The 25,381-nt window shown below is 31.7% G+C and overlaps 1 protein-coding gene across 2 annotated transcripts in view; it reads right to left on the bottom strand.

The window, feature by feature from the left end:
* Positions 1-3,909: 3,909 nt before the first annotated feature.
* LOC126772740 (neuropeptide CCHamide-1) overlaps positions 3,910-25,381 on the bottom strand; it is a 32,446-nt gene continuing 10,974 nt past the window's right edge. Inside the window, exons 2-8 of one of the 2 annotated variants that reach the window (XM_050493272.1) lie at positions 22,114-22,220; positions 13,246-13,323; positions 9,039-9,074; positions 5,423-5,514; positions 5,030-5,112; positions 4,344-4,449; positions 3,910-4,102 (exon numbers count right to left, since the gene is read on the bottom strand). In XM_050493272.1, the coding sequence (XP_050349229.1) occupies positions 4,079-4,102; positions 4,344-4,449; positions 5,030-5,112; positions 5,423-5,514; positions 9,039-9,074; positions 13,246-13,323; positions 22,114-22,204 (510 nt within the window). In that variant the 5' untranslated portion in view covers positions 22,205-22,220 and the 3' untranslated portion in view covers positions 3,910-4,078. The remainder of the gene's footprint in view (positions 4,103-4,343; positions 4,450-5,029; positions 5,113-5,422; positions 5,515-9,038; positions 9,075-13,245; positions 13,324-22,113; positions 22,221-25,381) is intronic. The other variant, XM_050493273.1, reaches the window with a different exon arrangement.

The following is a 25,381-nucleotide window of genomic DNA, read 5'->3' as shown; positions in this document are numbered from 1 at the left end:
AACCAAGCGGTGATCACTTCCGGTAATAAACCTGTTGATCACTGAAACATCTCTAAATATGTGCCTTTTATTCGAAATGATAAAGTCTATCTCGTTCCTTGTCACGTTATCGGGGCTTCGCCAGGTCCACCTCCTCTGACGCTTCTTTTGAAAGAAAGAATTCATCAAAAAAAGCCCCTGCGCTTCGAGAAAGTTTACCAGCATTTGCCCCCTGTGATTTTTGCAGCTCAAGCCGTAAGGTCCGACTTTCGATTCACCGCTATCTTGTACTCCCACTTTAGCATTAAAGTCTCCCATAACAACATTGTAGTGGGCCTTCGAGGTGTCGTTGAGGGCCTTTGCGATGTCCTCGTACATCGCTTCGACCACATCATCAGAGTATGTCGAAGTTGGCGCATATACCTGTACAACCTTCAAGGAGTACCTGTCGGAAAGTTTTAGTACAAGGTACGCTACCCGGTTCGACACACTACTGATTTCCACAATGCTGCTAATGAGATCCTTTTTGACTAGAAAACCGACACCACCCTGGGAGAGGTTATCACCTTCGCGGAAGTAGAGTAAGTTACCGGACTCTAGAGTTATCGTGTCCTCCCCCTGTCTTCGGACTTCAGATAACCCCGGTATATGCCAGTTTATATGACTTAACTCTACTTCTAATTCGGCGAGGTGATGGTCCAGCCTCATCGAGCGTCCATTGTACGTTGCCATGTGCAGTCGTTTTATACGGTAGCCTGCCGTGAACCGGTGATTCTTAGCACCCCCTGCCCTGCTGATACCGCGACCGCTACCTTGGTCGGGCCTAGCGGGCTTGCCGGTAACTGGGGGCCTTTTTTTTGGGCGCATCTGCCATTAAGAAGGCTTTGCCCATACTCGCCGCGCTGGGCAGGCGTGTTGGCGAGCGCAGTAGGGGGGTAAGATGTTTATGGGGGGGGGACGCTGCTGCCCATCCCCCCTTTTCCCCGTCCCTCCACGGCACTACACACTATACACTTTAACCATTAATAAAAAAAAATTGTATATTAAAATTACAAAATTAAAAAAGTATTTCTTACAACACACGTGACACAACTTACTGACAGATTTGATTATCAACCGTGCTTTTCTGTAAGAACTCACAACATTACTCACCCGTGAAATATTGCCAACCTGATATATAAAAGACAAAACCAAAAGGGCACTGGGCTTTTATTAAGTAAACTTATTAAAAAAAATACTTTAATTTCTTCATAAATTATACGTCACAACCGACTTATGGTGATACACTATTTTGATGCGTCTCTTCTTGAAATGTTATAATTATTCTGGTAAATGTCACACATCACATATATATATATGTATGTGTATATGTATGTATGTGTGACATATGTATATTTTATAGAATAGGAAGGCGGACGATCATATGGGCCACCTGATGGTAAGTGGTCACCAATGCCCATAGACATTGGTATTGTATGAAATGTTAACCATCGCTTACATCATCAATGCGCCACCAACCTTGGGAACTAAGATGTTATGTCCCTTGTGCCTGTAATTACACTGGCTCACTCACCCTTCAATCCGGAACACAACAATACCAAGTGCTGCTGTTTTGCGGTAGAATATCTGATGAGTGGGTGGTACCTACCCAGACGCTTGCACAAAGCTCTACCACCAGTAAATATAAAATCTATTGCTGTGTTTCGGTTTTGATCCGCGAGATAACCAAAGAAATTACAGACACAAGATACATAGAAAACGTGACCACACATTTATGGTATAAAAATGATTTATATTTCTCACAATGCCAAAGTTTAGGTACTTACCATCAGATTTCAGAATACTTAAAAGACCTGCCTGAATATTTAAATAAATATTTCGTTATGAGACATTTATAGGTGTATTAATCGCTCTCGCTCATTATTTAAATCGGTTCGTCATCAACAAGGGAACAATTAACACTACCTTCATCCTTAAAGAGGGTAAAGGAACGATGCTTTTAGTAAACTTGCGTTATGTTCTGCTCTGATACCTTTATTGCATACTTTTTACATTTGCAACTCTATAGTTCTATAATAGAATAGAATAGTATATCCTTTTTTGGTGTATTTTTTGACGAGCCTGTTGGCGTGGTTGGTAGACACTTGCCTTTCGCGCCGAAAGTTGTGAGTTCGATTCCCACCCAGGACAGACATTTGTGTGCATGATGTCTGTTTGACCTGAGTCTATAATTATCTATATAAGTATGCTTTTACAAAATGAAAGTAGTATATGTAGTATATCAGGTGTCTGGTTTCCATAGAACGAGCTCTGCTTAATTTGGCATCAGATGGCCGTGTGAGAATAATGTAAAAAAAGAGTTACAGAAACTTACAGTTACAAACACAAAAAAAAAAAAACTATTAAGAGTATGTACAAAAGGCGGTTCTATCGCTAAGAGAGCGATCTCTTCCAGACAACCTTTGGGCAAAGGACATGATAGTAAATTTAGCGGTAGGTGATCAGAATTATGATAGTACTAGAACTACGATATCCATGAAAGTGTTTTCTAATACCGGTTTATCTAATTAGTTATTTGGGAGTACCAGAAGAATTTTGATAAGAAAGGTTCCATTTACTGTCTCTGAATTCACATATAAACTATCGGCCTTTAATAATTAGTTTTTTTTTCTGTGATAAATTGTGTTTTTTCAAAAAAGACAAACCTTTACAAATTACAAAATATGAGTCAAATCGTTAGAGCCGTTTCCAAGATACATGAATATATATGTAATATGTACAAGACTTTCATGATTTGGTCAAAGTCGAATTCATCTCATGACGTACCTGTCGTTACACGTATTTACGACTTATCGAAGAGACCAGGACCCCTATGGTCATGGCCGAGATGGCCCAGTGGTAAGAACGCGTGAATCTTAACCGATGATCGTGGGTTCAAACCCGGGAAAGCATCACTGAATTTTCATGTGCTTAATTTGTGATTATATTTCATCTCGTGCTTTACGATTAAGGAATACATCGCGAGGAAACCTGCATGTGTCTAATTTCACTGAAATTCTGCCACATGTGTATTCCACCAACCCGCATTAAAGCAGCGTGGTGGAATAAGCTCCAAACCTTTTCCTCAAAATGAGGAGAGGAGGCCTTTAGCCCAGCAGTGGGACATTCACAGACTGTTACGGATACAAGACTTTCTTGAAGTACAGTAGCAGCCCACTGCTACCACTAAATTCTAAATTTTGTCTATTTGGGTCCGGCTCAATGTGTTCTAGCTTCTGAATCTCTAACTCTCAGCTTATATTATACTACCAAAACCCGGCACATGTCCTGTTTGTGAATATTTACCAATTGTCGTCGTAATCGGTCGGACGTTGAGCTGTTCTAGCGGCGACAATAATATTTACTAATATTATAGATAGTTATCTAACAATTATAGACGTGTTCAATAAAAAAGGCTTCGTTAGATTATAGGTAATAGTAGATTTCTTTTTTCCTATTTATTCACGCTTAATTAAATTAAAGTCAATTAATATGCCTTATATATTACAGGCTTTTAATTATTAACACCAAGGAATATTACATTGAGCCAAAGTGTATATATTAATTTTTTATTTTCGTATACAATGATATAATAGAAAAAGTATTTTAAGTACATGGACACAGATTGTATTACAGTCAAAATAAATAAATAACCAATTGTAATTAATAAGTAGCTGTGAGGTGTAATTTCTAGGATGAGAGATTTAAAAAAAAATCAAAACTGACAGATTATTTAAAAAAAACTATTTAATTTAATCAAAATGATTTCATATTCCATTGATATTTTGATAATTATATATATTGATAATTTTATTGTAAATTAATTTCAGCAAAAAAAATATAATTTAAATGATTAATGTCCAAGTACTTGACAAACACGATTTAAGATGTATGTAAACATTAAATAAGCAATTTTCAACGGTAAATATTTATTAAACATACTTATATTCTATATATTACAAAGTCAATTACAACCCAGCCTTGTATTGACTATATCGTGGAGTATTAAACGAAAGTGGTTATATTTTGTTTAAATAAAGGGTCAGTCCAGTTTGTTAGCTCATTTTTCTTCGGCTGCTGCTCTCTGTAAAAAAATAGGCTGAATTAATTACAACTTTCATTCTTTAAATATAAAAAAGTTATCTACTAGATAGTATTTAAGCGCCAAAACATTTTTTATTCGAATAGATTTTTTGTTTAGGCAATATTACAATAATTAAATGTCAAATTCATATTTTAAATGGCAACACTTGATTCGTTGTTGTTGTTATAAATTAATTGTATAATAAATTTAATATTCGGATAAATTTAAATAAAGTATTTACAATGATTTGCCAAATCTTAAGTCTGGACAGCATGTCGTCATCCAGCATAGGCTTAGCTTCAGCACCTCTCGCGGCAACAACAACCGGTACCTCTTCAGATTCGGTCCTGAATAATAATTATAATATGTGTATATCTTAAAAATACAATGTAAATAAAATATTCTCTTTTTATAAGTTCATTATGGGTAATTATTTTTTAAGACTTGATACTTTTTTACGTAACTATTATTAAAATGATTAACTATTATTCTAGTCTTTTCATATTTTGTTATTAAGAGGGAATCGAATTTATAATCATCATAGCTGAGTACGATATATATTGATACGTGAAGTGAAAAGGTTTTCAATGATAACACACTTAACATTAAACTTAAAAACCGATAACGTGATTTTTTTCAAATTTTCGTTTAGCTGCGCCTCATTTTTTATCTTATTTTTTTTAAAACACGAATATTACTGAATACAAAAACAAAATCTTGTAAACTTTGTAGCAGATAATCTACAACTGTTGTCGGTTTTTATACCTTATTAAAATGTAATTTATTTGAATATAAGCAATGAATTATCGCCGAATTTAAATCTATATTAGTAATTATTATTACTAAGATAATTTTGAATGTGATATTTAGTAAGACAAGTAGCACCATCTAGCGACACGAACCTGTAATACGTCGAAAGCTACTTACATAAACTTATTAGATGAGGGAACATCATCTTCCACCCGATAGACGTCGATTTCGTTCGGACCTGCAAGGTTTTGGGCACGGTTCTGAAATAATAGATGGCGCTTTATCACCAAAATTTTCACGCAAGTATTTAATTTTATAATAAACGTAAAGTCGCAATGCATCCGATATTATTGATAATAATAATTTTATATGATGTAGACATCTGTTTTTTCTGTATTAAGTTTGGTAACTTAAAAAATTAATATTCTTGCGAATGAAATTCGAATTAAATCTGGATATCGCACTATCATAAAGAACGTGTGCTTATTCTGTATTTTTCGAAAACGTAACTTTTCAGGAAGCGTTTATAACAATATAAAAATAAAATAAAAATATGTTTTCGTAGTTCACCATTTCATTGCTAGCTGCCATGCGACGCAGGATTCTAGTGATGTACCAGTCGGGAGCAGAAGCCGGGGCCTTGCCTGAACGCTTCCCGTGGGCTGAAATACATTATTAAAACGTATTAGAAATAAACATTTTTAGAATATCTGATTAATTAATAATAAAACAATACTTAGCTCACGAAGATTACGAATATTAAAAGTGAGGGCAAAGCCTTGTTCTCCTCTTAAGGAAAAGTCTTATACCATATTCCGTCTAGCTTCATCAATGCGGGTGGGAGATATATGGCAATATTTCACTTTACACATGCATACAGCCCCACGACGTTTTTATATACAAGCAAGCACGAGATGAATTGAAACCATAAAAAAAAAACTCATGAAAACAGTTGCTTGCTCGGCTTTGAACTCGTAATCTTTGTGTAAGAATCACGTGTATTGTTCTATGTATAATATATATATATATATATATATATATATATATATATATATAATAATATATATATATATATATATATATTAATTAGACTGCACAGATAGTGTAACCCTTAAGGTGACTTGATACTAATGAACTGCCCAGAATTGTATTTTTAAGGAGTTTTTTTTAAGTTAGATTAAAATGTTATTTCACATAATTTTGTTTATATTAATGCCTAATGATCTTAAACATCAGATGTTTTAATATTCACCTTAACGTGTCGGTAACGTCACAGTTACGTGTCGGCGCGAATTTATAATTAAATTTTAATTATTAAATTAATCCATGTATTCTGACAAATGCGATTAAAGTGACACCCTAAACTGTCTTTAAGTATTATTAATACATTTTCAGCCGTCATTAAATAAGTTATTTTATTTCATTCAAAATCATTTTATATACTTTGAATTATTTTTTATATTCGTCAAAATATTATGGGTTATTAAGTTAAGATAGATTGGACCGAAATAGGATATAAAAGGCATGATCCTTTATAGTAATGTATTGTTTTTTATTTAATTGTTTTTGGATCCTCGTTAGTAGAATGTACACGACAAATGTTAATGTATAAGAATTGCATAAAGTATTATATATTTTATTTTAAAGGGCTAGATTTTTTGAATGCACAAAATATCCTTTTATTTACAAATATAAGTTATAGGTTTTCATTTAGTTCGATCCGTTATTAGTATTTGTGACATATTTTTCAACTGAATTTAAAAAAACTAGTACTGCATAGATTTTTTTTGGCACTATAAAATACAAATAATAAATTCTCATCTATTTTGTTTTTATTGAAGAATTATATTAAATGGAAATAATTTTTCTACTCTATTATCAATTAGCATTTATTAGAAATGATATAAAATAAGTCTCAACAATATAACGTTACTATAAATGTAGGGTAATTCTTTTATGGCAAAATCGTTGTAGAATATTACAGGTGCATCGGACGTCGACATATTAAGGGCTTAATGGGGCTTTGATAAAAATCACCAGGTCAATACAGCGGCTTATAATAAAAATACAGAGTTATGAACACTAGTTTGATATACTGGTAGCCATTTTTGATGACAGTAGATTTACGATATGATGTGTTTCGTTTATTTAGAGTTTTTATTAATCCTCATTATTTATAATTATATATTATCAAAGCCATAGTAACAAAGCTTTATTGCTGTACATCTGATAACGACAATATTATTTTATAATTCAATGTAAAAATACAAATATTATTCAGCAAATGAAATTAATTATAACAAAGAATTATATTACAAAACTTTAAATTTTACACAGATAATTAATTTCTGCAAATTTCGTTGTTAAAAAAAAAAAAAAACAAAATAAACCTCTGTCTTAGAATATAAACTTCTGCAATTCCTATATCAAATAAAAGTAAATATTTATGAATCTTTACGAACATTTGCAACTTGACTAATATGTGAATTCGTCGGATGTGCGGTGCGAAGGATGTGTTATTACTCGTTCGATGGATTAAAGAAGCTTATATTAAAGATATAATACGCTGATAATAAATAAATGGTATTTCATGTGCGCCGTCGGTATTATTAGCGTTTGTAATTTATAAGATTACATTATTTTTTTTAATGCAATATTTTAATATAAAACATATAAACTAATAAACAAAAAGCCATGGTGGTCCAGTGGTAAGAACGCGTGAATCTTAACCGATGTTCGTGGGTTCAAACCCGGGCAAGCACCACTGAAGTTTTTCACATGCTTAATTTATAATTATAATTCATCTCGTGCTTTTCAGTGAAGGTATACTTCGTGAGGAAACCTGCATGTGTCTAATTTCACTGAAATTCTGCCACATGTGTATTCTACCAACCCGCATTGGAGCAGCGTGGTGGAATAAGCTCCAAACCTTCTTCTCAAAAAAAAACTAGAGGATATCTTAGCCCAGCAGTGGGACATTTACAGGCTGTTTTCGTGTATAAACTAATGATTGTTTTCTACCACGGCTGCCAACTTCATTGAGTGCGCAAACACAGATGCACTCTCTATTTCCTCTCTTTCTAACCGATGGGACTGCAATTCGAAACGACCGGAAAGAGTCCAGACGTAGGACCAACGGATTTACGTACGTTTTTTTTAGCCCAATCTTTGGTGCCAACCCATGGCTTGAGATTTGTGGCCTTAAATCTAGCCACGAGACAACGAGACAGTCATTTATATATACAGAAGTTATAAATAAAACATAAGATTAATATCCCTCTTTATTTTAATTAATTTTGTAGTACATAGCCAGACATAAGGTCCAATGCGTACTCGTTCTTAAAATATCCAAAAATATAAAAAGTTTATATTCAATTCTGGTTTCGTTCATTTCTAAAACTCAAATCCCTGATTTAAGCAGGGCGTTAGGCCTTAAAATAATTAGAACCTTAAAACTTATTACCTTCACAAGCTGTGACGTATGCGATTTGATGGTTATTAAAGTAAAAATTAGTTTCCTTTCTTTTTTTTATAGAAGGACATACTTTTGAATTGTATGCGCAGTAGTTGGACCTACGAATGTTGTGATTCCAATACTCATAATCAAAGTAAGGATATTTTATTTACTTCAACGGCACTATATACTGCCCGTTTATGTCCCACGATTGGGCATCCTACTCTACTTTTTAGACCATTTGAGTGGGGAAATATTCACATATAATTTCCATAGGATTTTCCATACGATTTTCATTAACCGTTCGCAAACCATGAGATGAATATTGATGCTGAATATTCTATTATTTTGTTACTGATGCTGTAATTAAATGTTTTCTTGTCTATTAAAGACTGCTATGTTCAGTTGTAATACACATACCATATTTTATTTTTATTTGTAAATATTTTAGGCTTTAATGTAATAATTTTGTAATCATCAAATATTTTATGAGTCTGTATATGATTGATTCATCTTCATTATATAAGGTTTGATATCCTAAAATCTTACAGCTTTACCTATAAATATTGTTTACGGATTATTGGTTGATATTATTAATAATTATTTAAGAAGAGTTTAGTATTAATTGAAATAAAAAAAAAAATAATAAAGCTTTGATTATTAATTACATGTATAGTAAGTATTAAAAGTATATATATATATATATATATATATATATATCTATTTACTCACCTCCCCAGCAAGAGTGTCCATAGCTTAAGCATGAACCTGAAACAAAATAATTGTATGACATAAATTAATACTAAGGACTAATTAATAATAAATACCATAAGACAGTTAAATGAAAAAGTTTCTAAAAGATAAAATATTGCATTGCTGTTCCTAACATTTAAATTTATATTACGCTTATACGTTATATATTTTTTAAATCTTGATTTAATATTATATTATGTTGGTGAAGTAAACAATGAATGACTGGTACCTAGTTGGACCCCACAAGTTTTATACCGTTAGTAAAATTATGAATTTATATTGACAACAATAAACAAAAGCTGACTCCAATACTTTGCCTGAAGTTCGAATAAAAATTTAAAAAATACCGATTAAACACCAACTTCTTTGAAGAACCCAAGTCATGAATAATTATCGAACGAAACAAAACAAATTTAAACCCGAAAGCGAAATGGTCCATGATAATAGAAACGATTAATGAAATTTGCACTTAAAACAAAATATATTTAAAAATAGAATACAAAAAAAAAACCGAACCGATTGTTTTTAATCATAAAAGAAATAGTATCAGATAAAGGCGGCACAGAGAGTACTTTTACTTAAGACGTAAAACATCACCATAGTACAATAGCCTACAGTACCTCATAAAGCTGTCATCTCTAGATGCACTACGGGAGTGTCTGCGTAATGTGCATCCATAACCTGGCTAATAACTGTAACTAAGTTGACCCGAGTCTGTGTGCAGCAACTGTAGAGGCTATTGTTATCGTGTTTACTTTTAGAATGTACTTATAATGTATTATATGACATGACATTTGTAGACTATTAAACATATCATGATTATACCAAATATTTGTATTTTAGAAATAATGTAAAGTATCTCATTTGTATTATGTATATAAAATTCAAATTTCGAACTTTATAGAATTTTTAGAGACCTTGAATTAAAATTTTAATAATATTCTGACAAAAATGATATTTTTTTGTATATTAATAAATAAATAGGTATGTTAGGGATTTTTACAATTATTACATTATTTTTTTTGTGTAGGACACTTACCACGTGTATCAATAATAAACTACATAGATTAAAATATTTATGTTTCAAGTTTTATAAATAAACAGCCTTATTTATAAAGGTGTTTAGCGGGTGATTATTTAAACAATGTTGTGTCTTCTTCATTCGAATGACAAATCAATAATGAGAGAAAGAGCCAAGTCAGTGTTTAGGTAAACACCCACTAAGCAACGCTTTGCAATAAGTAAGAACCATAAATTCCAAATTTAAAATACTTTGTTATAAAGATAATTAAAATATTAGTACCATTAAAAAAAACAATTCGGTCTAAAATGAAATACGTTTTATTTGATTTACGAAATAAATCTAATAATAGCAACATTAATTTAAGATTTAAATGAAATCTGTATTATAAGTATCTACTTTTATAAAACAAATTTTCAAATTTCAAACGCTTTGTCATAAACATTATTTCGTATAAACATGAATGATTTCCCAGGCGTAAATTTTTATGAATATAATTTCTTTGAGCGAATTCAACTGTATCCTGTGTAGTTATATGGTGACATAATTTATATTGCCTTTCTTTGTTTAGATTCTTATAATTTATCCTAAATACGTTCATGCCAAGAGATAAATTTAATAAAGAGTTCTACTCAACTGTTCTACTCATGTGCTACTATAATAATGTTTGATTTACTTTAAGTACGAATAATTCCCTATTTGCACAAGTCTTTGTCTTTTAAAAACCACCATATATAAAGAGGTTCACAATTTGACTGTAAACGGCCATGCTAAACAAGAATACAGAACTGGCAAAAGCTTTTATCACCGAGATCTCTTTAGCCCGTACCGTCAGCAGAAAACTGGAAGAGACGAAAGGAGTTAGAAGCTAGCTATTGTTAAGTAGATTAAAAAAGTCAGTCAGTCAAATTTTCGGTTTTTGTTTTTTTTGTATTGTTATAATTTTCTAAGCTGTTTTGATGTGTGTGAAACAAACTTTAATAACGCTAAGTATATTATAATTGATTTAATGTCAATATTGAATAAACCTTGAATAAACGGTTCCGTTCTGACACGAGAAAAGCCCAATTTTCGATAAAAAACCTTCGGAAACTTATTTGTACACCTATATATTTATATAATTTCGAAGTTAAATAATAATAATGTAATAAGTATTATATTTTAAATAAACAAATAGTTAATATATTTAAATCATAAAAAAAAACACATGTTATTTTGTTTAAATGAAAATGTTTGATTAAATATATAGATTTTTACTTTTTACAGAATAATTACATTAAATAAATAGTTTCTAACGAGCCGTCACTTAAGATATTAATGTTTAGATTGCATGTCTAGTGCGTCCAGTACCTGCACTCACCTTAATAAATGAGTTAGTATCAATCGATAAGAACACTTATTGGCTATTATTACAAATGTTAAAATCATTGAAAATCATTCAGAGTTGAAGGCTACATCTTTATCACAGTAATATTATAAATGAAATATTAATTGGGGGTGGGACTTTATGCATGCCTGTCCGGATAGGTACCCACTTATCACAAATTATACCGCCAAAGCAGTACCGAGTATTGTTGTCTTCCGGTTTGAAAGGTAAGTGAGCCAGTGTAAATACTAATGGACATAGCATCTCAGTTCCCAAGGTTGGTAAACTTGTAAGGAATGGTTAATATTTCTTACGTCGCCAATGTCTATTGGCGTTCGTCTACCCATATTATAAAAAATAATACGCATTTAGATTAGTGTTTTTAATTTATATATATTTATAGAATAGGTAGGCAGGCGGACGAGCATATGGGCCACCTCATGGTAAGTGGTTACCAACGCCCATAGACATTGGCATTTTAAGAAATGTAAACTATGTAAAAAGAAATGTAAAAATTATGCCCCTGCAATTACAATGGCTCACTTACCCTTCAAACCGGAACACAACAATACCAAGTACTGCTGTTTTGCGGGAGAATATCTGATGAGTGGGTGGTACCTACCTACAAAGCCCTACCACCAGTGAATTAACGAATACAAGGAACAAAGGCTACCCGCTAAACGATTTAACAACATTTATTTTTTACAATATTATAAGAATAATAAATTAAAAATTATACGGACATCGTTTTTTATAATGAATACGGTTTCAAACTCGTCGTTGAGCGTTAAGATAAAAGCCTAATTGGCCGATATTGGATTGTCATTTATAGACTTAAGACTTTAAACCTTAATATTTATCTTCGACGTCAAAAATGAACATTAGTGAAGTTGTTGATTCGAATATTTTCAAAATAAGAACATAAATTCGAAATCTAAATTGGTAACATTAAAAAAAAAACTATATCTGTAATTTTTTAAATTAATTAAACGCATATAAAGATCAGCCTTGACAATGCACTTGAGTTAATAAATAATGTTAAAACTTCCGCGAAACAATTCAACAAGGCTGAACTGTTTCAATGGAAAACATAATAATTATAATGCATACATGCACAGTAATAAATGGCCGGGTGCTTTTTATAAAATGATAATTTCTATTTGACTACCTTGTTAAGCCCTTAACTACAAGCGCAGAGTATTTATCGACAGAGGTAGCAATAATTCGTGAGTTTTATTTACTACAGTGCATTGAATCTTATATTTACAACAAAGCACATGCTTTTGTACATCATACTGCTTCACATGGCTCAAATAAATCAAAGTGATATTTTATATATATTATTTGTGACAAATGGACACAAGTTAGTTCATTAATCATCAGCAGGATGTAAGAAAAATTTCCTATATTTAGTGGAAGAATACTTCTTTAACTATATAATAATGATTAAATCCTATAAATTTGCTTACAGATGGTAAAAGTAGCAGCCTTTTTACGTTCCATTGCTGAGCAAAGGTTTTCCTCTCTTTCTCTCTCCCTTAAGGAGAAAGATTGAAACTTATTCCACCACACTGCTCTAGTGTTATGTGTATATGTGTTGCAAAAACGCGATAGTGAATAAGTAAGTTGTGATTGCATGGATTTGAAACTGCGATCTTCAGTTGAAATCTACACGTTTTATCCAATAGACCAAGTCGGCTTAATATAACAACATCGAATGTGCAGATGCTAACTATAAGTGAATTAGAATTCTATCTACAAGCAGTTTGAGCCATGTGTTGAACAGTATGAAGCCATACCTCCGCGTTGGCTGCGCCACCCGTTGACTTTCTGAATAAGATTCGATGCCTTGCTACCTCTACTGTTAATTCTCTGCTCTGTGGATTAAATAGATAATAAATTAATATATAAAAGATGGCGGAAAATTTGCCAAATCAAAGAGGTTATTTTTTCACATAACATAATAAAATAGTTTGTCATTGTAGTTTATATTCTGTATTTAATTATAAATTGGCACGAGCATCTTACGTACAAAATTTTGGAGGCTTTTCTCTTTATAGCTTTATTTATTCTTTTTTGTATTTGAAATAAGAACTTTAATTTAATAATTTTGCTCAAATACGAACTATTTGTTAGGTATAAATGAATAACTAAAAAAAACCTCGTTTATTTTTTGTGTAATCGAATATTAATATTAAAAACACATATTTAAAAATTATGTTTTTGTTTATTATGCTCAGTATGAGAGTTGTCATACAACTGTAATCCAATAAGGATCACATAAATCCGTATGAAAATTGTGTGAAAATGAATATGTACATTACGTTCAAAGGTTAAGTAGCGTTATTAACAAACGCTGCCGCCATTTTAAATTGTATGTCAGCCTAAAAAGCAATATTAATAAAGGCTAATGACAAAGTGTATTTATTTTTAATCTTAAGAATTACAGTTAAAATTAATTACGTGACAAAAATATATCTGTAAAATAATAATTTCCTTAATTTATTTAAAAATTACAACATATTTTTTATTGTATTAGTTTAGTTAATTATTATTGAAACATAATAATATTGTTTTGTTTGTTACACCATTTTCACTGTAAAAGTGGTTTTAATTATTTTAAGTGAAACTACTAGCTGACTACTAGCAATTTTTAACACGTTATATTACACATCAAAGTTTTATATTTTGGTAAGTGTGGACGCCAACAAATTAGTAACTTAGTACTCTCTTGTTAGCTATTAGACCATGACACCATTTTTTTTAATTTTTTTTTATAGAATAGGAAGGCGGACGAGCATATGGGCCACCTGATGGTAAGTGGTCACCAACGCTCTTAGACATTGGCATTGTAAGAAATGTCAACCATCGCTTACATATCCAATGCGCCACCAACCTTGGGAACTAAGATTTTATGTCCCTTGTGCCTTTAATTACACTGGCTCACTCACCCTTCAAACCGGAACACAACAATATCAAGTATTGCTGTTTTGCGGTAGAATATCTGATGAGTGGGTGGTACCTACCCAGACGAGCTTGCACAAAGCCCTACCACCAGTATTATATAAGTTTATAAAAAAAAACTTAATGAAAAATAATTATTAAATATGACTTGTGCCTACTATAATAATTAAAAAAATCTAATTTTAAATTAGCTAAAACTAGCCTTACAAAAATAAAGGTTTAAAATATTAAAGATAAAATTAAAAAAAAAAAAGTCCAATTATGATAAGAACATTATATTGTTCCGCTTTTAACAAATAAAGATCGGCGTCCTGCAGCTTAACGTCATTTTAAATGCTTATTGAGCTTGTATTGGGAAAATTGCCTTCTCGAATTATTTTCAAGCCGATTACACGGAAAATGTAATAGCCATCAGTTGTTTACGATACTACAAATTGCATTTGAAACGTGGGATTGTTCACCTCGTATTACGTGAACTTTTTATTGGTTGAATAGCGTTTTTTTATAAATGTGTTTTTGTATGATTATTTGTTTAATATTATTTTTAAGATATCTATGAGTAGTTTAGACATTAAATGTTATAAGCAAAGGTAAATATTAATATACGGTGAAGGAAAACATCGTGAGGAAACCTGCATGTGTCTAATTTCACTGAAATTCTGCCACATGTGAATTCTACCAACCCGCATTGGAGCAGCGTGGTGGAATAAGCTCCAAACCTTCTCCTCAAAAAGAGGAGAGGAGGCCTTTAGCCCAGCAGTGGGACATTCACAGGCTGTTACGGTTACGGTTAAATATTAAAAAAAAAGATTATATGCAATTATAAAGTAAAAAAGTTTAAAAATAATCATAAATGAACTACTTCTATATAGTATAGAATTAGCAAGAAGTGTGTTTTAAATCATACGCAAAATATTTAATCTGTTACTCATTGGAAATGAGTTTTTAGTGAGACATGATTAGTGTTTTTTAATATTCATAAGTATAGTATTACAGTACAAAGACATATATTATATATAAACGATGGATATACAAATAGTCGTAGCTCGCTTGAAATCATAAAGATCCACATAAAATATGCCATTGAAATTAAATGTTGCATTTAAAATAGCATTGGGTTACCACATTAAAATATTTCATTGGGTTGTTATTTTATAATTAATACTTCTAAATAGAGAAGTCTAGGAATTTACCACACACTCATCAGATGTTCTACTATCATTAATCACTCTGTAACTTTATTACAAACAAAAAAACATTGTTGTGTAATACATTTCTCTGTTTAACGAACTGTATGAATGTGTGTCCCTACTCCATTTGGTACTGGCACCACGGGTAAATAAAAAAAAAAATAGAATGAATACAATTAGTGGCTACGTTACTCTATGCATATCGTGTTCAGACCTACCTCAACACACACGTTAGGTCTTTACCAACAGTTTTACCGAGAAGTCCACGACCTTAGTTAATTAATAAAAACTAATTAATATACACACATGACTCAATGTATAAATGCAAATAATAATTGAATACAATTTTTTCCAAGTTTCTATTCATATTCTATTTCCTAGCATTCGTTACGAGGCTTTTTTTTCATTGTTGCTTTTATGGGAAAATTACGTTCGTTTTTAACAGCGCACCTGTGGTGTAAGACTGACTCGTTTGTCGTGACGTCAAACGTCGTGATGATTATGTCGTCATTGTCCTCCGTTGCTCTCTACTCCCTTTATCTTGAGTGGCGCGTTAACAATATACTTCGTTGTTATATATTATTATAATGAACTTATATTTTTTCTATTTATTTACATTTTGTTCGTCCATGAATTTGCTTTGATTCAGTAGCATTATTGGATTATTTTTTTTTATCTTTATAATTGATATTGTAGCTTGCTGGTCTACCACCAACCTATACCAAGCCCTAGCTTAGTTAATCTGGCTAAATAACATACATTACATGTTCTACAACCAAACAGCAATACTAATTGTTGTGTGCCGGTTGGTAAGGTTATGTGAAGCCAGTGTAACTACAGGCACAAGGAACATAATTAGCATCTTAGTTATCAAGGTGCATTGGAGATATAAGGGATAATTAGTATTTTTTAAGGTGCCAATGTCTATGGGCGGTGGTGACCGCGTACCATCAGGTGTTTTTTTTGTACAGCCAACCTATGATATAAATAAACGAATAATTTTTTTCAATGAATAACATTATTAAAGTTGATAAGTATTGGGGAGAAAATTAGGTGGTTGGTTTATACTACATTGCTCAATATTATTAAAAGTATGAAAACGGAGCGCGTGCAAATAGGCATTCCTTCAAAGGAGCTCTCATGATGAAGAAAAATTTATAGAAACAATAACATTTCTTTAATATTTTTTATAACATCCTTATTTGATGTATAGTACATTTTTAAATATATTAATTTATTTTACATTGTCTTATATATTAATATTCATTTTCGGAACAAACATCATCCAAAAAGCACCAGGAATATCTAAATATGAATATCTTCTATTTTTGGTCCATCGTTCGGCCATCAGACCTACTTACTTGGGAAAATATCATAAGTTTTCATGTGACGTAATAAATTTTCAGCAAATATTTGTCATATAAACGACGCATATCAAACGCGAGGATTAATATGAATCGTAAACACTCATGTTTTATGACTTTATTATTATTATTTATTAGTCATTTAATAATAATCGTTTCAATAGAAAATAATATATACGGAAAGCTTATATAAAAAGTTGATATGACTGGACTACAGATAATGAGGTTTATACCTTATTCAAGCAGGTTTGTACTTTTGAGAATTGGTATTAATTTAATTTTAAAAATTAAGCTCTCAACGCATACCGTATATGTATGCCTTTAAAAGGGAAAGTTGAATCTAGAAATAAGTACATCACATTTAAAATAATGAACTACAGATTGTATCAATACTATCCGCGCTTCTATAAAAATAGACATGCTAAGTTTCTCTGAAAAATTTACTTGATATAAAATATTAATCAATAACAGGAATATAGAAACTAAACTAATTCAAAAATAAAATAAAAATCAAAAACTTATATATGTGTGTAAGAGAACGCCTTTATTACGCATACATCAACAGTCGTGTAAATAATAAAGATTCCATAGAGTAAGGAAAACAATAAAAGAAAAGAAAATCACAAGTATATAAACCAATAGAATCGTTTAAGCGAGTTACCAAAAAGTCATAACTCAATAATTGTTAGTCAAACGAATTTCCTAAACAATAATCAAATGTTTGCGCTGTCAAAACTAGCAGAACTTATAACATTATGAAATAATCGTGTACGTGAGTTTTGTTCTTTGATAACAATATAAATTAAATAATGTCAAATAAGTTAGTAAAGGCCACTGGGCGTAGAATTGTATCCTCATTCCACAGACTAAGATCTCCTCTTCTTTTAGAAGAAGGCTTGGAGCAAATTTCTCAACACTGCTCTCATGTGTGTTGGTTCCCATGCACGTGGAATATAATAATATATAACGATAAAAAAACAACGCAATGCCACTTGTGAAAATAAAAATAAATGCTCATGATCAATTATAATAAAAATATTCTAATTTAAAAATAGGGTCTTTGAACTTTTTCAAATTATATCTAATATGTTAATATGATTTTATCTTAAGCTCTGAAATAAGAAGCTTAATATAACTGTTGTATTTATTTAAATGACGCAACGATAATAAGCTGGCAATGATAAGCTAACTTACCACTGGGCCATCTCGTGATGGCCCAGTGGTAAGAACGCGTGAAACTTAACCGATGATCGTGGGTTCAAGCCCGGGCAAGCACCACTGACTTTTCATGTGCTTAATTTGTAATTATAATTCATCTCGTGCTTTACGGTGAAGGAAAACATCGTGAGGAAACCTGCATGTGCCTAATTTCACTGAAATTCTGCCACATGTGTATTCCACCAACCCGCACTGGAGCAGCGTGGTGGAATAAGCTCCAAACCTTCTCCTCAAAAAAAGGGAGAGGAGGCCTTAGCCCAGCAGTGGGACATTTACAGGCTGTTATTGATAAGCTAATTATATACATAAAAAAGCATTTTTAGTCTTACATTTTTTGTCTAAAAGAGTAGCTCGAGAATTTATGTCCCACGGTTGGGCAAAGGTCTCATGCCCTTGGAGAGATTTTGGAGCTTATTTGACAATCCAGCTCCATTGCGACTTGGTGATACATGAATTAGAATTACGATTTATTGTGTCATTTCATCAATTTCTATAAAAAAAAAAAACTTGAAACTCATCTATGATTTGACGCTGCACTTTTTTTTCCTTTATCTAAGCTATCTTGGTCTTTTTAAGCACAGTTGTAGCGATAATAATTCTTCTTTCATAATTATAAAGTCATTAACAGTATAATGGTTTTCTTTAATTGAAATATTCCTTAACTTTCTCCTACATGTTTATAATGGCATATTTGTAGTACGATTTTTCTTAATAAAATGTTTATATACGAATGGAAAATGTAATGGATATTAGTCTAATCCATTTGTTATTCGAAGAGAATGAAGAAATACAATTTCTTAAGGGAAATAATATAAAAATACCGTTTATTAGAGATATTGAAGTCAGAAAATATTTATATAGTAATGAAAACCTTATATTTTTTAATTTGAAATAGATAGAGAGAATAGGCCATCATCATGGTCACCACCGCTCATATGTATTGAACAAGAAATAGTTTCCATCCCACATCGCGATTCAAGTATTAAATTGCTCTAATATTTTAAGTATAAGTTGTGACGGAAACATACGTCTTATGTGGTAATAACATTAAAGACTGTTGTGGATTACATAAATAACGAGGGAGCTACCTATGCATTAGTTGAGTCAAAGATTCTAATCAAAAGCTAAAACAATAGCAACTAAATGTAGTAACCACTTCTTGCCGGTTCTTCTCGGTAGAATCTACTCGAACTAGGTAGCTTTATTTTAAAATTAAAATTGCAAAATGAAGATTAAAAAGGGTATGTGATAGTCTACTTGAATAAAGTATGTCTTTTTTTTTTATAGAATAGGAAGGTGGACGAGCATATGGGCCACCTGATGGTAAGTGGTCACCAAACGCCCTTAGACATTGGCATTGTAAGAAATGTCAACCATCGCTTATAGCCAATGCGCCACCAACCTTGGGAACTAAGATTTTATGTCCCTTGTGCCTGTAATTACACTGGCTCACTCACCCTTCAAACCGGAACACAACAATATCAAGTATTGCTGTTTTGCGGTAGAATATCTGATGAGTGGGTGGTACCTACCCAGACGAGCATGCACAAAGCCCTACCACCAGTCTTAAATTTGACATCCTATTAATTTTACGTACTGGATTTTTAACGTAATAGTTATGTTATAAATGACAATATAAGTCGATCAATAGATAAATCGAAAGGGAATTATCTGAGTAGATTTTAATCAAATTTAATTTTATATTTCCATTTCGTTTCTAACGAGAATGAGTCGTTCATCCTCGTGGATACCCTGGCTTTCAATTTTGGTGTTATCGAGTTTTCCTGTTCAAGATGTTTTAGTAGCAGTTTTGAGTTAAGCAATCGGCAATCCAGTAAAGAAGAAAATATGATATATCCAATGTATAATGGTTCCGCGCCGGATCTCTCTACGATTTTGTTGAATTACCATCCCATCGTAACATGAGAGTAAGGATATAGAGAGTGCAGGTTTAAAATATTTTATATAAAATGCGTAGTTGAACGTCTTAATTTCGTTAAAGTTAACAAATGTGCACTATACATTTGGATTGATATAGACCGTAGATAAACAAGGCGTCTGAGAGACGATAATATTAAATTACAAGAGACATAAAGCGTCTGCCAGATATTGTGATAACGAAGCGTGTTGGTATTTTTTTTATTTAAAACTTTTTGAAATTAACATCTTTACTAATATTATGAATGCGAAAGTTTGTTTATATTATTCACGTCTTAACTAGTTTTCTATACACGTTTTTAGTGATGTAGAAAAGGACATGAAGATGACGAGCGCCTGCCCCAATCAACAGGCGAAGTCGCAGGGAGTAACTAGTAATGTGAAAGTAAATCTGTCCACCTCTTTGTTACCTTGTCACAACTCAGTAATTGAAACTATCGCTATTAAAGACAGAGTAATTCAGGGTCATTAGTCAGTTATAATCAATTGTGCTCCTTTAACTGCCCGTCTCGAGTAGTAACAGTAACAGAACCGTAACAGCCTATTAATGTCCCACTGCTGGGCTAAGACCTCCTCTCCCTTTTGAGGAGAAGGCTTGGAGCTTATTCCACGCTGCTCCAATGCGGGTTGAAGCAGCGAGTAGTTAAAGGGGCTCACTAAAAAAATTGAATTACTATAGTTAACAAGTGATGAATAATAAAAATATACTGATTTCAAAAATATTACGAGATGGGTGGCTCGAAATTAAGCATAAAAAAATATATCTGAGAATAGTAAAAAAGGTTTTTAAATAGAAAAATGGTTGATAAATTAAAATAATCTCTGGGCGCCTGCAACAGTACCATCTATTTCCACTACATAATTATTTATTAGGTAGAACATGTGATATGTGATACATACCCAGACGCGCTTGCACAAAACCCTACCACCAAGTCAATTAAAAACATAAATGTCATACAAATAACTGGATTGACTTCTTTTGTTAATTATCTATTCAAGAAGTGCATTTTCTTGATCGTCATCGTACGAAACGTCAGCTGTGTACCTTTGGCATTCATACGCCTTCGGTTCGATATATATTTGCAGACTGGTACAGTTGCTGGTGGTAGGGCTTTGTGCAAGCTCGTCTGGGTAGGTACCACCCACTCGTCAGATATTCTACCTCAAAACAGCAGTACTTGGTATTGTTATGTTCCGGTTTGAATGGTGAGTGAGCCAGTGTAATTACAGACATAAGGGACATATCATCGTAGTTTCCACGGTTGGTGGCACATTGGAGATGTACGCGATGGGTAACATTTCTTACAATGCCAATGTCCGCTTACCTATTCATTAAGAAATAAAAAAAAGTTTTAATGTAAATGATTACATTTAAAAGCTAGCAAATGAAATACTTAAGAACTTCAAGGAATAATAGTCGTTTATCCAACCTCATAACTGTGCGCTCGTATGAACATTTTTACATAAGTTAATACTTCCAAGCGTGCACACATACATGTGTATAAGTTAATTTAGAGACGTATTTCATCATATAATGTATATTGTTATAAGGATTATACGTCGTTTGCAGGCAAAATATTGTTTGTATTTTGTTGTTTTGCTTTTCAGTTTACTATTTATTGTTCCTATGAAAATATTTCCTACTGGCATTAATATTTTTAATATATATCGCTGGTATGTCTTTTAGACATATCATGTCTGTTTAGTTTGTTAATTTTTTATTAATTTTTACGTTTTAAATATTTTTTCATTATATTGATCATTGATGCTATTATTGACTTCTTAATATAATTTCTTACTACTACGAATTAATTCTTTCTGAAACACAAATTATAATACAATGATATATACGTTATATTGGTAGCACTCTTTTTATAATAACTGAATCGTGAATATAGTTTTTTTTTTAATTTTTCCTGTCTTATTAAATATTTTTTTATAATTTTTTAAATCACGTTTTTACTTAAGATTAGATAGTAAGTAAATCGCTTACCTGTTGCACAATTAACGAGGCAAACAATTAGAAAAAGCACCAAAATCGCCCTCACTGTTGCGCTGGACTTCGACACGCCTTTACCGATCATTTTGAATTCTTTCTTCCTGTGAAAAAAATACAAAAGATTAAAAATTAAAAATAAATAATATATAAAAATAAAAACAAAAGAGTTTCTATTAAGTATACAGTAAGTAATATTTTTTTATTGTATTTAGGGCCAATATCTATGTATAAGTCACCTCAATATATGTAAATTATCTTCAAATAGAAAAAGTGTTAGTGTACGAAGGCACTCTTTAAACGTCATCTGATATCATCCGATAACATCATATAAACCCCTTAAGTCTATAATTAGAACTCAGTAATATAGAGTATTACTTGTTTACATTTTAATAAAATATTTTGATTTTACGTAACCATCAATTATATAATCTGTATCATGTAAAAAAATTGAATTTGTGATTAGTAAGATAATTTCCATCTAATTGATTTAGCTAGCAATGACTAACAATTAAATAATTTTAATAATTTGTTACTTCATTTTATTACATCTATTTAAAATATGTAAACAATAGTCTTGGGGTTTGAAGTTTGATAAATCTTTTCAATGAAAACCATCCAATTAGAATCTCATTCATTATTAAGTCGAAATGCCTCGTCGGGTCTGATGTTATTGAATAAACATCTCTTAAAAACAATAATTCGGTAACAGATTGTTATTTTAGCTGAAGTTATACTGAAACAATAAATAAATGAAGTTCAACAATTATATTGTAAGAAGGCGTATTTTTATTCATAATAATATTTGAAATTTTCATAACCAAAATACAACAACTCAAAATAAGGTTTATTGTATATAAAAAAGCTAACTAATATAATACATATAATGCGAAAATTTGTGATGTGATAATATACTAATATATAGTATGAAAAGATACAAATAAATATAAAAAGAGTGTTTTTTTTAGAACCTTTTAATAGGGTGGTTTCAGAATCAACCTAGTTATGTTTAATAGCTACATTGTAATATTTTTTACAATAATGATGCATAAATAGAGAATAGCTGAAGCTATGTGTGTGTTTCATTATTCCCTTGATCACATGTTCCAATGTGATGGCGATCCGACACGAGCGGAGAGAGTTCAGGCGTAGGCTTAACGGACTTCCCGCAGTTTTCATGTTATATTGTAAACACCGCTGACTTCGAAACTTCGAGCGGCTAATGAGAATTACAACAACCTATAAACTTAAATTTTAATTTTACGTTAAGTTATTTTTATTTATCGTGTTCAGACTTTGTTTTATAATATGTAGTGATTTAGTCAAATAAATCAACAAATTGGCTTACTGTTTTTATAATGTATAACGGTGAAAATCCTAGAAGCAAATCGCCCCCCTCCCGATCTGTTATGTATAAAATTGTATATAAATTTGTCTTAAAAGGAGCTTCTAAAGAAACTATTAATATAAATAAATTATTTATATTTAACGCTTATGATACAATATTATAATCGTAAATAGATGGCATGAAATTTTGAGTAAATGCAATTTATAATTCAGCAAACTCGTCAAATAAAACAAGTAGAACGCGGATTATAATTGGTCAAACATTTGAACACATTTAAACCATGAATAATAATTAGACCTAGTTAATAATTTGTTTTAATTGTAATTACTTTAGTTCGTATACAAATATTAAAATAACAATTTTAGATCATTTAGGGCCCTTGATTGATGATTCGTTAGAAAAGAATTTGCTCTTATCATGATGATGCAACGGTGTATCTTTAAGTAAGAGCCGTGATGGTGCTTTTGTGAGATCATCGTGGTCCATATGGAGACGGTGGAGCTGAAACTGGAAAAAGCTGATCCTACTCGGCAGAGAAGCGAAGGCATTGTCTCGATCCTTTACAGCTGCAACGCTTGGAGGCTTAAAAGATCGGGCTTAATCTTGAGGCCGTGGACGCGTGAAGTGGGGGCCTCGCATGTTCTATTTAAATGGCTCTGAGGAGGACGACAGCTGGGATGATCTCGTACTACTATACGCACTAGTGAGGAGTGCGATGGGGGGAGATAACTTTCGCTGACCTCTCCTAGCAACGAGAGAGATACAGCACTGGACAGCACAGACAACAGGGCCGCGGATGCATTATGTCAACACCATTCTGCAACCTCTCCGATCCGCGCCAAAGACGGCCATTGCAGTAATTTTAGTTAGTAAGAATTCATAACCCGGTTCCCACACTAAAAGTACTCTTTCGAATCTGTGTGAATAATTTTCCTCCTGTTTGACTGTAAATTTCTTAATGTGAATAAAAAAAAATATGTTCTGTCCATAATGTTCGAAACGTATATTCATTCGCTTAAATTCCGAATATTTGATAAGCAGCTTCACCGATTTTGATGATTTAAGCTGTATTATATTGAGATAGGTCGCTTGGTCTTATATATTTTTATCTGGGTCTTACTTATCATTTAATACATACAATAAATTGAAAGAATAATCAACGCATAGGTGTCAGGAAATATATTTGTCTGTGCCATTCGGGGTCTAGTGGGACCCGTTGGATGGGAATCGTTATTGTCACTGATGTATGAATGACAAATAATGACCTTTATAGTGCAATATAGGAATATTTGACCGGTAATAATGTTATCAAAGTCCAATTAAGGCAACGGTGACCTGACTAAGAGTATAACAACGTCCCAAATTGCAATTGCCATATTTTTGGAGAAATATTTTACTATGGACTTTTATTTATATATTTAGCACTCATGCAATTTTACATTACGATAATTAAAATTACACCAATATTATCAATATAAAAAAAAATTATATGGTTCTGGGATATTTTTATTTTGATATAATTTGCGGTTTTATTTCCATTAATTATTTAGTTAATAATAATATCGTGTCAATGTATTTCAGTAAGTCAATTCTCAACATTATAATACTTAAGTATGTAACTTAAGTGGATATTACGAGTAAATATTCCACAGCTTGGCAAGGATTGGAGCTTTTACTAATACATTGCTCCGGATTGGTGAACACATTCCACGGGTTTCAGCAAGCAACTCCTACTGAGTTGCTATATGATTACTATTATTTCTTCAAATAAGATAAGTAAAAATACATCAAATATTATAAATTAAATTATTCTAAAAGTAATATATGATGCATAAAGTACGACTGGCTACATAATATTTACATTATGTATATATATATATATATATATATAAACAGAGATTACATATAAGGTAGATA

Source organism: Nymphalis io, chromosome 13, assembly GCF_905147045.1.
Source record: "Nymphalis io chromosome 13, ilAglIoxx1.1, whole genome shotgun sequence".
Lineage (NCBI taxonomy): Eukaryota > Metazoa > Arthropoda > Insecta > Lepidoptera > Nymphalidae > Nymphalis > Nymphalis io.
This window is presented reverse-complemented; position numbering and strand designations above follow the sequence as displayed.